This window comes from Hyaloscypha bicolor, assembly GCF_002865645.1.
Source record: "Hyaloscypha bicolor E unplaced genomic scaffold K444scaffold_123, whole genome shotgun sequence".
NCBI classification, from domain to species: Eukaryota; Fungi; Ascomycota; class Leotiomycetes; order Helotiales; family Hyaloscyphaceae; genus Hyaloscypha; species Hyaloscypha bicolor.
In genome coordinates this window covers 27,715-43,565 of record NW_020194625.1, presented here as the reverse complement: position 1 = coordinate 43,565, position 15,851 = coordinate 27,715, and the positions used below count along the sequence as shown (strand labels likewise).

The 15,851-nt window shown below is 37.9% G+C and overlaps 6 protein-coding genes across 6 annotated transcripts; 2 read left to right on the top strand and 4 right to left on the bottom strand.

Annotated features, from left to right (window-relative positions):
* Nucleotides 1-4,250: 4,250 nt before the first annotated feature.
* K444DRAFT_567545 (fatty acid oxygenase) lies at nt 4,251-8,429 on the bottom strand. Its single transcript, XM_024877172.1, has 16 exons — nt 8,176-8,429; nt 7,959-8,123; nt 7,803-7,911; nt 7,668-7,754; nt 7,267-7,615; nt 6,943-7,217; nt 6,727-6,894; nt 6,539-6,676; nt 6,451-6,486; nt 6,196-6,400; nt 5,872-6,146; nt 5,601-5,817; nt 5,136-5,550; nt 4,922-5,084; nt 4,488-4,850; nt 4,251-4,435 (listed from the first exon to the last, which is right to left on the bottom strand). Exons 1-16 carry the CDS (start codon nt 8,344-8,346, stop codon nt 4,398-4,400), a joined length of 3,174 nt encoding a protein of 1,057 aa, XP_024732932.1. The 5' UTR covers nt 8,347-8,429; the 3' UTR covers nt 4,251-4,397.
* Nucleotides 8,430-9,882: 1,453 nt separating this feature from the next.
* K444DRAFT_72369 (uncharacterized protein) lies at nt 9,883-10,479 on the top strand. Its single transcript, XM_024888597.1, has one exon. It carries the CDS (start codon nt 10,053-10,055, stop codon nt 10,359-10,361), a length of 309 nt encoding a protein of 102 aa, XP_024732931.1. The 5' UTR covers nt 9,883-10,052; the 3' UTR covers nt 10,362-10,479.
* Nucleotides 10,480-10,588: 109 nt separating this feature from the next.
* K444DRAFT_567543 (uncharacterized protein) lies at nt 10,589-12,234 on the top strand. The gene is made up of 4 exons (XM_024877171.1): nt 10,589-11,096; nt 11,150-11,227; nt 11,294-11,851; nt 11,904-12,234. Exons 1-4 carry the CDS (start codon nt 10,597-10,599, stop codon nt 12,019-12,021), a joined length of 1,254 nt encoding a protein of 417 aa, XP_024732930.1. The 5' UTR covers nt 10,589-10,596; the 3' UTR covers nt 12,022-12,234.
* Nucleotides 12,235-12,859: 625 nt separating this feature from the next.
* Nucleotides 12,860-13,588, bottom strand: K444DRAFT_694502 (uncharacterized protein). Its single transcript, XM_024887868.1, has one exon. The coding sequence runs from the start codon at nt 13,388-13,390 to the stop codon at nt 13,118-13,120; it is 273 nt and encodes a 90-aa protein (XP_024732929.1). The 5' UTR covers nt 13,391-13,588; the 3' UTR covers nt 12,860-13,117.
* Nucleotides 13,550-14,015, bottom strand: K444DRAFT_694496 (uncharacterized protein). Its single transcript, XM_024887867.1, has one exon. It carries the CDS (start codon nt 13,958-13,960, stop codon nt 13,787-13,789), a length of 174 nt encoding a protein of 57 aa, XP_024732928.1. The 5' UTR covers nt 13,961-14,015; the 3' UTR covers nt 13,550-13,786.
* A 461-nt stretch (nt 14,016-14,476) lies between these two features.
* On the bottom strand, nt 14,477-15,733 carry K444DRAFT_536611 (uncharacterized protein; the record flags this gene model as incomplete). Its single annotated transcript, XM_024875391.1, has 1 exon — nt 14,477-15,733. The coding sequence occupies one exon, from the start codon at nt 15,731-15,733 to the stop codon at nt 14,477-14,479; it is 1,257 nt and encodes a 418-aa protein (XP_024732927.1).
* Between the last annotated feature and the right edge of the window lie 118 nt (nt 15,734-15,851).

The following is a 15,851-nucleotide window of genomic DNA, read 5'->3' as shown; positions in this document are numbered from 1 at the left end:
TAAATTCAAAGTATAAAAAGTATTATTTAAATAATATAAAGTAAATACTTTATAAAAGCTTTATAATATATTATTTTACTTTATTTTAAGGGCTTTATTAAAACTTAATTTTAATATTTAAAAGTTTTAATAAAGAGAATTATATACTTTATTTTATTTATTTAATTTCTTAAATATATTTTATATATTATATATTAAAAACTAGTAAATAATATATTTTATAACTTTATAATAAAAATATTATATAAAAATAAAAAAATAATAATAAGATTTAATAATAACTTTATATTTTAAATAATAAAGAAAGATTTCTTTATTATATAATTTATATTTTATATATAAACCTAAATTAGCTTTATTTAGAAATTTAAAAAGTATTATAAGCTTAATATTATAATATATATATAATTTCTAATTTACTAAAGTTTTTATAACTTAAAATATACTTTATATTAATTATTTATTTAATAGATTTCTTGTTTCATTTTTAAAATAATTAACTTTTATTAACTTTATAAAGAAATATTTAAGTAATTTTACTTTAAAATTAGCTATTAATTATTTAGTATTATATAATTATTAAATATATTTATATATTAATAAATAGCCTAAAGTAAAAGCTAAACTAAATTATTATATTTATATTAATTACTTTATAAAATATAAGTTTATAAATATTAAACTAAAAAACTATTATTTTAATTAAAAATAATATAACTTAAATAATAATTAATTAATTACTAATTTTAATATAATATAAGTACTCGAAATTATTTCCTTAAATATTAATAATATAATTAATAATTAAGAAATATTTCTTTTTAATATTCTTTTAAAACTATATTCAATAAATATAAAAATATAATAATTATAAACTTATTTCTTAAAATAATTAAGGTAGCTTATATCTTATTAATTTCTAAAGAAAGTTTTAAACTAATATTTAATAAAAGCACTTTAATTACTATTTTGCTTTAAAGTTATACTTTATTAATAAAATAAATACTATTATTTATACTTTTATTAAATATTATAAAAAAAGTACTTTTAACTTTCAAGATAATATAATTAATATATTAATTTATAAAATCGGCTCAAAAATATATAATTAGTTTATAAATTTACTAATATATAACTAATTTAATTTAATTATTAATTTATTAATATTATTATAAAGTAGCTTTTTAAAAAAAGAAATAATTAAAGAGTTTTCGAAAAGTACTTTTATATTAAATATAATTTAAAGAAAATATATTTATAAGTTAATTATTTTTAATATTAAGAAATTAAACTAAGATTTCTTTTTTATAATTCTTTTATAAGCTTTTATATTACTTTTATTATATTACTTAAAATTTATATTAAGAATCTATTTCCTTTTTTAAAAAGAAATAAAAACTTTATTACTTATTTATATAATTAATTCTTTAAAGAGTTCTAAAAGGAAAAATATAATATTTTTTTAAAAAGAAAGTACTTTTAAATTAATCTTTATTATAAATATTAATTAGTTTATTATATCTTTTATATAAGTCTTTATTTATAAAGTAAATTAAAATAATTATTCTATTAAATATAAATCTAGACTTATAGTATATAATAATTTCTAAAAGTTTTTCTTTATAAAAACTTATATTATAATTTTAATTATATATATTTTAAATATACTTATAATAAGTATTACTTATTTTAATTTAATATTATTAATGCCTTTTATAATATATATAATAATAAACTAATTTATATTAAATATTTTAATAAATTTAAGCTTTATATAAGTAATTTAAATTACTACTTTTAGAATTTAACTTAATTAGTTAAAAGTTAAAAAAGCTAAGGCTTATATTTATACTAAATTATTTATACCTCTTTATTAATAATAAGCTCGTCTTTTTTTATATTAAGAATATTATAGTTTTATATTATTCTTTAAATTAAAGATATTTTAAAGAGTTTAAAACTTAATTCTTAAAATTATTTAAAATATAAAAACTAAAAAAATTAAAATAGTTTTATAATATATAAGTTATATGAAATTATAAAAATTAAAAACTTTAGATTTATTAAAATACTTATATTATAAAGATATATAATTAATTTAAATATATTAATATAATATTATATAAACCGAAAATACTAATAATAATTTCTTTTTATATATATATTAATATAATTAATAAAGATAGGATTTATTATTACTTTTAAGTAATAAGCTCTTTTATTTATATTATAACTATTACTTAACTAAATATTACTTTTAATATTAAATTATTAATTTAGAACCTTAAAAATATTAGCTTAAAATATTTAATTATTATATATTAATACTTTAATTACTTAGATAATATAAAGTTTTATATATTTAAATATAAAAATAAATAAAGTTTAAACTAGTATTTAGTACTATTAATAATACTACTTTTATAAATAATAAAAGTACTTAAAAAGTATTAAAGAAAATATCTTTACTTTTTTTAATAACTTATTTAATTAGTAAAGCTATTTATAATTAATTATTACTATCTTACTTATATAGCCAAATTCTTTAATAAAGACGCTTTTGTAATAATATTAACCTTAATATTAATTAAGAACTTATTATTTATTATAATAATCTTTTGGTTATTAAACTTTTTATAAAAGATTTACTAAAACTTATAACTAAACTTAAGTATATAAATATTAAATAATACTTAACTATATTAAGAGATTAATAAAGGTAATATTTAAGTTAAATAAAAGTTTATAAATAAAATAATTATAAATAGTTTTATTAAATTACTTATTATTTAAAAAGAAATTCATTAGATAGTTAATATAATAAATATTAAAGGTCGAATTATTAATAACTTTAATAATAACTTTAATAATAAAGAATAGTTTTTAGTTAAGTATAATTATTTTATAAATAAATATATTTTAAGAAATAAAATTAAAGAATTACTTTTTTTATTTCTTTATATTTAGTATATAATATTATTCTCTTATTAGTATTAATTTACTTTAATTTTATTTATATTAATATTTGATTTTAGGTTTAAATATATATAAATTTAATACGTGATTTAATTAAGCTAATTCTTATTATAAAAAAAGCTCTTATTTATTTTCTTTATTATAACTAATTATTTAGTATTATACTAATTAATTTATATAGTTTCTTTTAATTAAGAAAAAACTATTAAAATAATAAAGCTTAATAATATTTATATTAAAATTTATATTAAAACCTATATTTTTCTAATAAACTAAAACCCTTATTCGTATTTATTTTATAATACAAATACCTAAATTAATAATAATAAAGGGCTTAATAATACTATATTTATTTAGACTCGAGATTAAGTTAAAAACATTTAATATTATTATATTATTAAATATATTAATATATAAGTTTACTATTTTTTAACTTAATTTTATTTCTTATTTCTTTATTTATTAGTTATTATTATTATAAAAAGAAGATAGAATTAGTCTTATAAAGTTTTAGTTTATTTAAATCTTTATTATTAAGTTCTATACTATACTTATAACTTAGAGAAATATATTAATTAAGGTATTAAATAACTTTTATATAAAATATTTCCTTATTTCTCTTCTTTTCTATTTTAAACTAGCTTATCTTAGTATTTATTTCAGGAGCCTATAACTTCTATACTTTTTATACTTTAGATATCTTAATTACAGCTATCTTTATCCTTAAATTAGTTCTTATTTACGCCCCTAGAACCTCTAATAATGCATCTAATATTCGTTAACTTAAACTGAGTCTTTACTAGCTTATAAAGCCTAAATAGGCTAATAAATTAGCTAGATTATATTAAGAAAATTCTCTTTTCATTACTTTGCAATTTAGTTATAGTTATAATATTATCTAAGTATAAACTATTTATATAGAGTATTATTAAAGTAGGCTACAATAATTCTCAAGAGTTAATAATAACGGTAGTAGTAGGCTCTAGTAACACGTGACTCATATTGAGGTCATGCCAAGGAAATCAAAACAGCCCACCGCATTCTAACAGGATTTTGCTGAAAGTATCGTAAGAACTAAGGCTGGTACTTGGCTGTGGTATGTTTACAGCAGGGGAGAGTATGCTTCCACCCTGTCCAGGGCTCCCACAGATATAGAGGATATAATGCGTACATAAGTAGATAAAACTTGACCTCTGCGCGTCATTGCTCACCAGAGATAGCGAGATCACTTTGAATGATGGTAATGGATGAACTTTGGAAAATATAGTTCCGGGGGCTTTGATAAACGATTTCAATTTGAGCGGCATTTTGATAATAAGGAAGGAGTATCTGGATATTCAAGACCAACTAACAACTGAACGAATGTTGAACAAAACCGAAACAATGAGGACAAAATCTTAATTATGACCTTCATATCCAGCTCAAACACTCGGAAAATCATCGAAAAGCACTTTCTTGGCTAGGTAATTGTCAGCGCAGTTATCCGAAATCTCTCAATCGCGGAGACTTACTACAAGGGAACGATCCCCAATCGCTTCCATCCGGCAGGAGGAAAACCTTGAAAGCGCCTCCAACAATCTTATTCTTCATCTCGCCAGCAGCTCCTGGGGCTCTTCTCAAGTTCCCCAATCTTGCAAAGACTCTTAACATACTAGCCGCCGCCGTCGTGACGATGGGTCGTCCAAGACAAGAGTGCGGACCCCAGCCGTGATGAATGTAATACTCGTCTGGTCGATCGAGTTTGACTTTCAGAGGATCGGGAAATTTTGCGGAGTCAGTGCCTGCGCTTACAAAGTCGGTGAAGATGGTGTCGCCTTCTTTGACCGGGACAACGCGTGATCCATCTTCGATAGTTGTCTTGGGGACGTCGACAACTGCAAAATTGCAAGTCAGTATGTCGCCTATTTTATCGGGACAAAATGCTTTGTGAAAAGAGGTAACTTACCCCGAAGGACGCCGAAAGCAGGAGTGGCGAGTCGAAGGCCTTCAAGAGCGTATTTCTTCAATTTCTCGAAGTCCTCAGGAGAGTCTGAGTTGGCAAGCTTTTGGATTTCAGGCCAATGCGAGATGTAGTCGTCAGACAAGTAAAGGTCGATCAGTTGAGCCCACTGTTTCTGTCAGTGACTATGAGCTATTTAAACATTGGAAGATGCGCATACTCCTTGAGCCTGCGTGGCAGCCGCAGCTGCCGCAGTGGGAATAATTGTCCACACAACCTCATCAATACTCTTCCCTCCTTCGAACAGTCTGTCGACAAGACGAGTACCATAATCTTTGAGAATTGTCTCGCTAGGGGTGATACCCATCATGTGTCTGAAGCTAGAGAAGTGCTCGGTTTTGACAGCAGTTACGGAAGTCACCGTGGCATCCCCTAGTTTCTTCGTCGCTTTTGCAGCATTTACGCTATGTTGGAACGAAGTGGCTGTATCCAAGTCCAAGAATACATAGGCGAAGATCTGGGCTAGAGCGTTGTAGAGCTCTTTGTCAGTGAATGAATTTTCTCCACCGCCGAAATCCTTAAGCGGAATGCGGAAGAAATGGCCAGCAAAGTTGGCGTGAGCCAGATTGCCAATGCTGTAAAAATTAGCCGAGCGACTTGACACTGAACTAGAGAACCGTCTTACTCTCTCACAATATCAACTTGATACGATTTGCCAATCTTGCGACTGTAACGCCGGATGAGACTTAACGTGATAGCGTCGTAGAACTTTCGGACTTCGTCCAGAGCATTCTGAGGTTTGAACAGACAAGCATTGACGAACTCTCTTTGCTTGGCATTAGCGACCGAGTCACCACTCAGCATGTAGTCGTGGTGTGTTAGCTGGAAGGTGTGATTTCCCCCTGTTGATGGTCAGACTACGCTGCTCATACTTTAGGACAAGCGCCACTACATACAAGGGACTTTGAACTTCGTCTGATCACTGAGGACATCGACGACGCCTTGCCATGTAATCACCGGAATAGGTGGTCCGATGAATGAAGGTGGGTTATAATTGTATTTGTCGGCAAGGCCCTGCTTTGTAAAAATCTCTCGGTTCTTGTCTGGCGTCGAGAATGGGAATAGGGCATACACCGAATTCGCACGATGCCAGCCAGGGAACGCACGCATCAAAACCTTGTATATAACTCCGCCATTGGCAACATCGAAGGAGGATTCGGCAGCATTGAAACTGATTCAAAAATAAGCAAGAAAATTGTTATATCACAACAGCTCCTTACCCAAAGTTCGTAAGATTCGCGGGGCTGTAGTCAACCGCGTAGAAACGGTCTCCCCTCACCAGAGCGACGGCGTCGGCGAGGATGGCGGTAGCAATTGTGAACCCAGGGCACAGGCCGGACCCAGGCAGGAACGGTTGCTTTGCCTCTTCGGCTTGGAGACCAGGATACAATTCGATATCATCGGGAGTTTCATACAATGATTGCACTATGCCAAAATTAGCGCCGGGGCATGACATGGGGTTAAGTGAGCCTTACAAGCCTCTGCGACCGCGGGATCTGAGTTTACCTCAACTGGAGATACCTTTAGTAGAGCATCAATAATAATTGGCGTTGAGGTACCCACGGAACGTTGCATGTGGCTTCAGTTTGAAGAACAATCGAACCTCATTCAGTGTTGCAATATTCCATTTGCGTCCTGTCTCAATCCCCAGAATCTCAATAGCCTTCATCACGGCTGGTATATTACGTGCTCCAAAGGCACCTATTTGTGGATAATTAGTTCTTGTCATTCGGACAAAGGAGGAAACTTGCCAGCAACATTTTCCGTTGCAACTCGAAGGAGGTCAACGAGATCTCCGGCTTGGAAAGAGCCATCCGACTGTCGTTTCAGACCGCCAAATTCCCATTGCGCCGGATCTGTTGGAAGACCCTGCGCCCATTTCGCAAGACCCCCAAGGAATTGAGGTAATGTCAACTTACCTGTGAGATGTCAGTACTTCCGATTCGATACTGTTGGGGAGCGCTTACTGGGGTCAACGTCAGGTCCAAACACAACTCGCATGAAGTCTTTTACCCAAGCTTCATCATGGTTGCTTGTAGCTGCATGCCAGCGGTATATCATATTGAACTCAGCGCTGATTTGATTTCCGATACCACTCGGGATACCCGAAGTATCGAAGACATTGTCAAAGTTCTTGCGTGGGTCTAGCTTCCAGTTTGAGTCAATGGTGTTTTGGTTCAAGTTCAATATCGTTCGCAGATAGTCATTGAGAATTATATTGACATAGAGACCACAGGTTACGCTGCACAACGGCGTTAGCAATGTCACTTACAAACAGATCCGCTACTCACAGTCTACCGGTTTGAAACAAGTCATTATCACGCTTCAACTGTGCTGCTTCGTACCCGGGATCTTGTGGCGTTACTCCCTTCGGAATGCTAAAGCGATTACCCTCATTAATGATCGCCATCTCCCCAACAACATAGTTGTGGAAACGATTGAATGCAATCATGAGCGCACACACTCCGGGTGGTTGCCCTAAGAGCCTAGATTCCGCGAAAGTGTCTTTCTTTAGTGTACCATCTTTGTAAGTTCGGACGAGCTTTTGCTGGTCCTCGTTATGGCCGTAGAGTGGGCCAAGATCGAGATATGAAGAGCTCTTAAGGCGGGTGTAGTCTTGCTCGTCCGTGTGGAATATATCTATTCCGAATTAAGACAAGTAATTCCATGTTTTTAGGACAACAATACTTACCATGGATGATTATCGTCGCGAAATAGAACAGCATGCTTGATATTTTGCTAGGATGCTCCCTAGCTGGTCCATTACGAACCAAGATGGCTCCACCAAATAAGCACGAATAGCTGGAAGATGTCAGACATAACTTACTGTCGAATATTAGTGAGGGGTCAGGCAAAATCGCAGGTTTCATGCGCTGGGGCACTACACTCCTCGCGTAATGGCTGCCTGCAGCTCCAAGGTTTGGATACATGATGTTCTAAATATTGTCAATGCAGACTCTCCCCACACTTTCAGGTCGCATACATTATTCGAGCCGTCGGCTGCACGATATCTGAATTCATCACCCAGATATGAAATCGGTGGGTGCTTCAAGCCATTCCAGAGTGTTTTGATGAATTGTCCACTTAGATCGTTTCGGAGTTGAGAGTCATTGGGCAGAGATGCTGCTACTTGAACAACGTTTTCGATCTATATTTAATCTTTAGCATACTGAGTATAATGGGGCTCGGTTGGGACTTACAATGTACTTACGATCATCGACAACGCCGCCTGCGAAGGTGGTCATAGCAATATTGCGAGCTGTTGTGACATCAGGACCAACGCGGCCAGCTTGACTCCAGACGTCTTCAACTGCCCGACTCAAGAGAGAAGCAAGATCATCTTTCTCAGCCTTGCTGCTGCTCGAAGTCATGATGGCTTGTGTATTATGATCTAAAAATCGTTGTTCCTAGGTTGAAGAATGTATCGACACGGGGAGAAGATATTGGTTGTCCTGAACAGATTCCTTGAGCACATCAAAACGTGTCTTCGGGATATAAGAAGTAGTTATTACCCTTGAGAGATCAACGATTTGAAAATTCACATGCAAAATTATGGAGAGGTGAAGTTGCCTACCTGCAAAAGGACGTAAGCAGAAAGAGGGCGTTACGAATGAAACCCAGCCCTCAGCCCGCTGGCCTTGGAAGTGTCAAACATACGATACGCTGTTACACGACATGATACCTCCCATGAGCTCCTGCAAGTAATATCTCTGAGCTTGGCGGCTTACCGCCATAGTTCTCGACATCCATGGACTTTCTTGAAGAAGATGGCTTCATCTAGAGACTTCTGGATCATGGAAGGGTCAGGAGAAGTTCAAATGCAGCGATCAGGATGTCGCCCGAAGAGAATACCTACGTAAGGCTGACAACGATCCCGTCGAGCTGACTGCAACGCCTTGGCGATTCAATATCTTCGTGCTTCAGTGGCGGCGAAGAGCCAGCTGAAGCATTGCAGAATGGAGAAAATCACGCATAACAAGGAGAGTTCCGTCCTGATGGGCCAAATTATGGCACAGGCCGCAACTTAGCGTCCTGCCGTGTTCACGATGACTGCAGAGTGGTGGCCTTCAGGAGAATGCGGAGAGGTTGACGACAGGACGTTGGGTTAGAAGCCCCGGCGCCCAGTAAACCCCTGTACACGCCATGTTTCAGGAAGGATTTGCACGTGAAATCAGCAGAAGAAGCCCGTGAGTTCTCCCTACCCTTTCGAATGTCCATACGCACCATCTTCTTTGAACCTTTCTAACATCACTGCTTTGTCATTCGAGGGATTCGAAGTCATAGCCCTATACATATCCGCATTCGGAAAATCTTCCTGGATTCTAAGTCACTCCACAGTGCCTCGAGATTGTTGCATGCTTACCTGTCTTACTGCGTACGTCTCTAAGATGCGCTCATCCTCGTCCAGATCACCAATTCGCTGGCGGTAGGAAGCGGCTCCAAATTCGATCAGCCTTTTTCACATCCGTGCCCAAGCATCCACGGAGAGAGACGTCATATCTCACCGAGATAGGCGAGCCACTACCATTCAAATGACCAACTTTTTTATTTTTCGCCATTCCAGCCTACTGAGTCCTTCCCTTGCTGCCTCACAATTATGCCTTTGCAATCATGAAAAAGGTCAACAATGGACGATTGAACAACAGCAACCCAAGATCTTCCAAGTAGGACGCTACCCTGAGCGAGTCTACGCCCATCGAGGTGTATGGTCCTTATGAAAGAGCAGAAGCTACTCATAAAAACGGAATGGAGAATCTCCGGTCTTCGTGGGGGCTGTCTTGGCTGGCTACATCGCGAGTATCGACATCTCCACTCTCAATGCCTTTGTTGTGGCGTATTTGTGTCTGCGCGTCGCCTATACCGTCGTTTACATCTGTCAGCTCACATCGATTCAGCTTGTTCAGAACCGCCATCTAGCTTGTTAGCACTTTGACGTGCGTGGGGATTTTCATTGCCGGGGATTTGCTCCGGGTTCAGGGAGTCAGTTCTGAGGAGGCTATCTTCTGTCTATCACATGCTTGATAGAATGGGAATATGTGGTGCGGATGATAAACAGGGGGGGTGAAAACCTCAGGGAATGCGGGGTTCCTGCTTATTATTTCAGCTTGGCTTTATAGGGGTGATTCTTTCCGACGCCTCGCCTGACTTCCCATCGAATCTTATTGCATTTAGTGTTTGGCGAGTATCGTGCTCGTATTTCTCACATGTCAAGTTCTACAAGTTCACCGCTGTACTGTCAAACTCAGCCACCCTATTCCTATCACGAATGGGGTGTATTACTTTCTTTCACATGATAATTCTCGAGCGGATAGTGGCATTGACCTCAATTGGTCGTCACTCAGCCTCCACTCCTCTCAAGATGACAAGCTGTCGAAACATTTCGTAAAGAGATAAAAATAAGAAGGGGGTTTCAAAGTATTATTTCACGTGAAAGTTTGCTTACTGCGGAACAAGACCTGGCGTTTTATTAAGGCAGCTTAAATATTGAGGAAGGCCTCTCACCTCAGCCCTAGGCGCAAACAAAAGCACTCTTGCGAGTAGCACTTTCCTTAATAAAACACCACTTTTCCATCTCAACTCTATCCCACATCCTTTCAATAACGAAGCAATTCACTTCCATTATGAACGGATACGCGAAAAAGATGCCCGGTAGCGGAATATTCAACGCGAACAAACCTTTCGGGAACAACCCCTACATCCAGATCCCATCAGACGTCGACAGGAATCCCTTCCGCCTGGTATGGATTGACATCCTCTCCGTCTTTCAGTACAGCAGACTTCTTCCCCTTATTGTCATCCCGCTTCGACCATGCATTTCAGGCAAACTCGACGAACTTTCAGCAACGTGGCGGAATACTAGAGACATTTTCCTTCATGCCGTATTGATCATCAGCCAACTATTATTGCTTATTACTTTGCCAATTGTGGCTGTTCTATACTGGTTTGTTCCAGGAATTGTTCATGTTGTCTTCTGTGTTCTTTTCACAGTATCAACATTGTTGGTTATGAGGTTACTCAATGGAGGACCGAGGACTGAATGCTTAGTCGGCCTACCCGATGGCGAGCCACCTGTGAATGATGAGAGCGAACTCTGGTTCTTTATCAACGGTATTGCAACTGGGTATGTTGTTTTTCCGCATCAGATCAACGGAACAGTCTAACTCCAACCCCAAGAGACAATTGGCTACAATCAAATCTCAATCTACTCGCCAGCACCTTCCAGCGCGAGATAGTAGGCATCCACAACCCGACGTAAGCACGTTTCCTCTCCCTTCTACCCCACTCACTCCCAACCGGCTCCATACTAACATTTCCCAGAAAAGGACTCCTCTTCGACCTCATAGAATGCCTAATTCAGCGCGACATCGACTACAAGACCAAAGACATCCGCCAAGGCCGCATGCAACTCCGCTCCGCGCTCTCCTCCCCCACCACTCGCAAAGTCGTCCTCATTCTCCATAGCCAGGGCGGGATCGAAGGCTCTTCAATTCTCGACTGGCTTCTTACCGATCTTTCATCCTCCTTAATCTCCAAACTCGAGATATTCACTTTCGGGAACGCGGCTCGTCATTTCAACAATCCCCTTCTCAACGTATCTACGGTTGAAAATGGGAGGGATGGTCGAGGTGAAAGGATTATTAAACATATTGAGCATTATGCGAACAGCGAGGATTTCGTGGCTAATATTGGGGTTCTTAATTTTACCAGTCCACAGGCGCAGCCGTATGCTGATGGGAATGCGTTTTATGGGCCAGTGTTCATTAGGGAGGGTAGTGGACATTTGTTGGATATGCATTATTTAGATAATATGTTTACGAGGGTTAACGGGAGGGTGGCGGATGGGAATGTGTTTATGGATTCGTTGGTTCCTAATAGGTCAGTTGAACCTTTGTGTGGTTTGAAGGGAAGGCATGCTGACGCGTGGTAGTAACGGAAGGGAGAATAAAGAAGAGCTTTTGAATGGGTTTAGTGGACATAGGGAGAAGAGACTGAAGGATATTTCGAGGCTTTGGCAGTATAGGAATGGTGGGAAGCCGCAGGACTAGGTGCTGCTTGGTGTTGAATGTTGAGCGTATTGTTGTGTCTCGCTGAAGAGAGGGCATATACTGTTTTCTCGGTCTCTGGTTGAGGAGCTGAACAGGAGTTCTAAAAATTGGCCTAGAATTTTAGCACCCAGCGGCATCCAGAAAGACTTCACGGAGAACAGCTCTTGCACCCGATCTCGTGGCTCCAAACGCTGTAAATATTACATCCCCAGGCGCCATTTTTAACAGAAGTTATACGATCATGTAGCCTGGCAGGTACGGTAGACAGGGAGAACCATATACCTCTGGAGCAATGAATAAAGACGTTAGGCTGTTGCTCAGCGCAAGCAACACTAAAGTGCCGTCTATTTACGAGCTTCACTCGCCCTGATGATCATACCCCTTCCACCCCATCTCCTCCAAGCCTCCCTCGGGATCCGCCGCTCGTGGAATATAACCTCAACTTATCCCAATGCCCAAAATACCTAAACCACCACGTCGGAATCTCGCTCGTGACCAAGGAGAAAATAGAAAGGGCGGTAGCACAGGGAAATCCTGCGAATTGGACGCATCCTAAGAGGTGCCATTGGTAGTTTTACCGCGCCCACAGCCGTAGGCGGCGATGCGGTGGTATTGTGAATTTAGACTGAACACCAAAAAACGATGGTACAGTACTAGCCAACTGATATTAGACACGACCCCGCACCACACCACACTTCTCATTCCCACCCCATATTAATTACTTAATTACTTAATAACTACTAGGGCAATTCACGTGCAAATTATATTGTTTTAATCATTGCGATTCGCTCTTTTATATACCCAAATATTATACAGTTTCATCCGTCTAATTATCTTAATATTTAGTATACCACCTATCGGCCGCGATACAAGCCTTCATTCTCGCCGGCATACTTGCATATAAATTATCGAATAACCCCTTATCTAATATGTCCCACGCCGCTTGAATACAAGACTCTAGCCTCTGTCTTACATACTCTGACTCTGATTTATCTGCCGCTACCTCTGGGAACATCTCATAGGTCCTTGTTTTCAGGTACCACCAGATATACTCAATTAGATTGAGATCAGGGGAGTATACGAGCTAATTTGCTATCTATATAATACTATGGAGTGCAAACCAAGCCTGAACTATATATGCCCGGTATATAGAAGTATTATCTTGTATAAATAAGTAACTATCGTCAAATCGTAAGAAAATTGGAGCTACTTCTGTATTGCAAATCTCCAGGTAGGAGTTAGCTAAGTGCCCATACTTTGCCGACTCAAAATTACGGTCCATAATATAGTAATTGGACCTCCCATAGTCCCAAAAGCATCCCCAGACCATAATCTTTATATTCTTGCCCGTACTATAGGTTTGAACCATCTCCTTGTGCCACTTTTGCTCCGGTATACGAAAGCACTATTCCCCCCTTTTACCCCGCCCCCGCTCTATAGAACACTCGTCACTCCATACCACCAAGCCCCACTCCTCTTCTGTCTATCCTTCTCGTACGAGGCACCAAGCAAGCCGTGCCATTGCGTAAGCTTCTATAAGCTCCGGGCGTCTCTTTGCTCTCCAATTACATATGCCATGCCTCTTGAGGATCTTCTTAATGGTTTCACGCCTATAACCCAGCTCTAATTAATCAATGACCTGTTAGTATGTGTCCTTTGGGTTCAGGCGAACGTAACGGAGGATTCGACGTTTATCGGTATCGGTATATGATTTCTTGCGAGGCTTTCGTGGTAGGGAGTGCCCGTCGTTGCGTAATTCGTCTTGCTAAAGTGTGTAATTAACGGTGCTGCGAGTTAATTTTAGGTCCTTTGCAATCGAGGTAGGATCTGTACCCTCTGAAGCCTCCCCTATAACTTGACCACGTATATAAGGAGAGATCTCTGACCCCTTAGGGCGATTTCCAGAGATGGAGCGTAAAGGAGTGCGTAAAGGTGGCATTTTGGATAATATATGTAAGGGGGTTGGTAGGGGAAATCGCGTCGCGTCGCTTAAATACGCGTTTCGGCTAATATCAGTTGGTGGTGACTGTACTACCTAGGGCTCCTATCGAATCATCGAATTAGTTTGATTCGACGAGATTCGATCGAATTTTGGTTGAATCTAATAATCAATAATAATTTTAGGTTTATAAAAATAAAAGTCTTTATTTTATTTTTAATATTTATTATATTTGAGGTCAAATTTTAAGGATCGGGTCAGGGGACCATACATTTGGGATTTATGGTAATTCATAGAATTTTGATAAATTTGATGAATGAAGAGGCCTTGGGCTAGCTTTAAATTCATTGAAGCCTTTCCTAATCTGGATTCAATTCATTCAAAGGAGTTTAGGGTGATTCAAGCTCAAAGTCTTCAATTATCAGCCCTAGACACTGTCCCTTCGAAACCACGAAATGTTCAAGCAAATTACAAGTTTCCATAATGATAATATCCAACTATCTCTCATCTTCATGCTCAGCCGAGCAACAACGCCAGATTACCGTTAGTAGCGTTGGTGTCATTACGTCCAAGAGAACCCAGACCAAAGTTGGTGATGGCACCTCGGAGGACACCATAATGGGTGATGTATGAATTATCCTTCGTATTGGGGTCAATACCATGGCCGAATAAAAGAGTGGCAACTTGGTTATTATTGTTTGGGATATAATCGTTATCATTCTGCCACGTCGCCTCGTCGAAACTTGCAACTATCAAGGTACCCTGGTCCTTCAAATCGTCGAGGTACATATCCAAGAAGGCGTTGAACCACATTCCCGATGATGTAGGTTGATGGGCGTAGTCGCTGTCTGATTCTGGGTCGTGGCCATTGTGGAGCATATCGGGGACGTAGAATGAATAGGCGGGAAGCTTTTGTGAAAACACATCATCGTCGAATTTCTCAGTTGCATTGTAGATCTTGCTGCAGCGAGTGTAGCTGTCGGTGTATGTAGAGAAGAGCAATGGTGGTACGTCCAAGCGGCGATATACTGGGCTGTTCCAGTCTGGGTTGGTGCTGTCGAGTGGGCCGATGAATAATTCATTGTTGCAGTCATTTGGGCCCCGTTTTGTAGCGAGAGGAGTATACCACTCAGCGTAAGTGGCATAGTCAAGCCCTTTTGCGTCGAGCAGGTCATAGATGGTGGTGGTGTTGAGGTTATAAAAGTCTTCGGCTGCAGCACCAAAGAAGTCACCAGCGAGGAAAGTGGCGTAGTTAGACAAGGACGGATGGGTTATGCCGTGGCTATTCGTCAAAAGTTTCCCACGTTTGGCAAGTAGCTTCCACCATGAATCACCCATAGTCCAGCCGTACACTTCGTTCTCGAAGATCACGTGGAGGATCTTCTTGAATTTGCCCTTGCCCTCGCTGTGCGTGTCATCATCTTTGCTGACAGATATCTCCTTCGGATTCCCTTCATTAATAATGAATAATGGGTACATGGTGTTGTCTGAGGGCGAATTCGGGATACCAAGTGGGTCTGTTTGAGCAGTGTTGTTGTTAATCCCCACAGTATTGTTGTTGACTGCCCAAGTGTAGTACCCGCCGTAGTTGGATGCTTTGAACGGTGGTTTGTACTGAATAGTGTAACCAGCCAGAGCTGGATCACTGGACTTGTAGACGCCACCACCAATGAAGGGTACCTCATTGTCCGCAAGTTCGAATTGAGCTGAGGTGCTGCCAATCAATGCAGCAATCGTCGCGCTCACGGCAGCAGATTGATAGTTGTAACGCATACTGAGTGAGAGGATGGAAGGAGACAACGAGGGAAGAATGAGAAGAAATATGAGTTCTTTGCTATTGCGCACGACGCACAAGCAACCTACTTATAAGAAAAGGTGATCATGAACATGC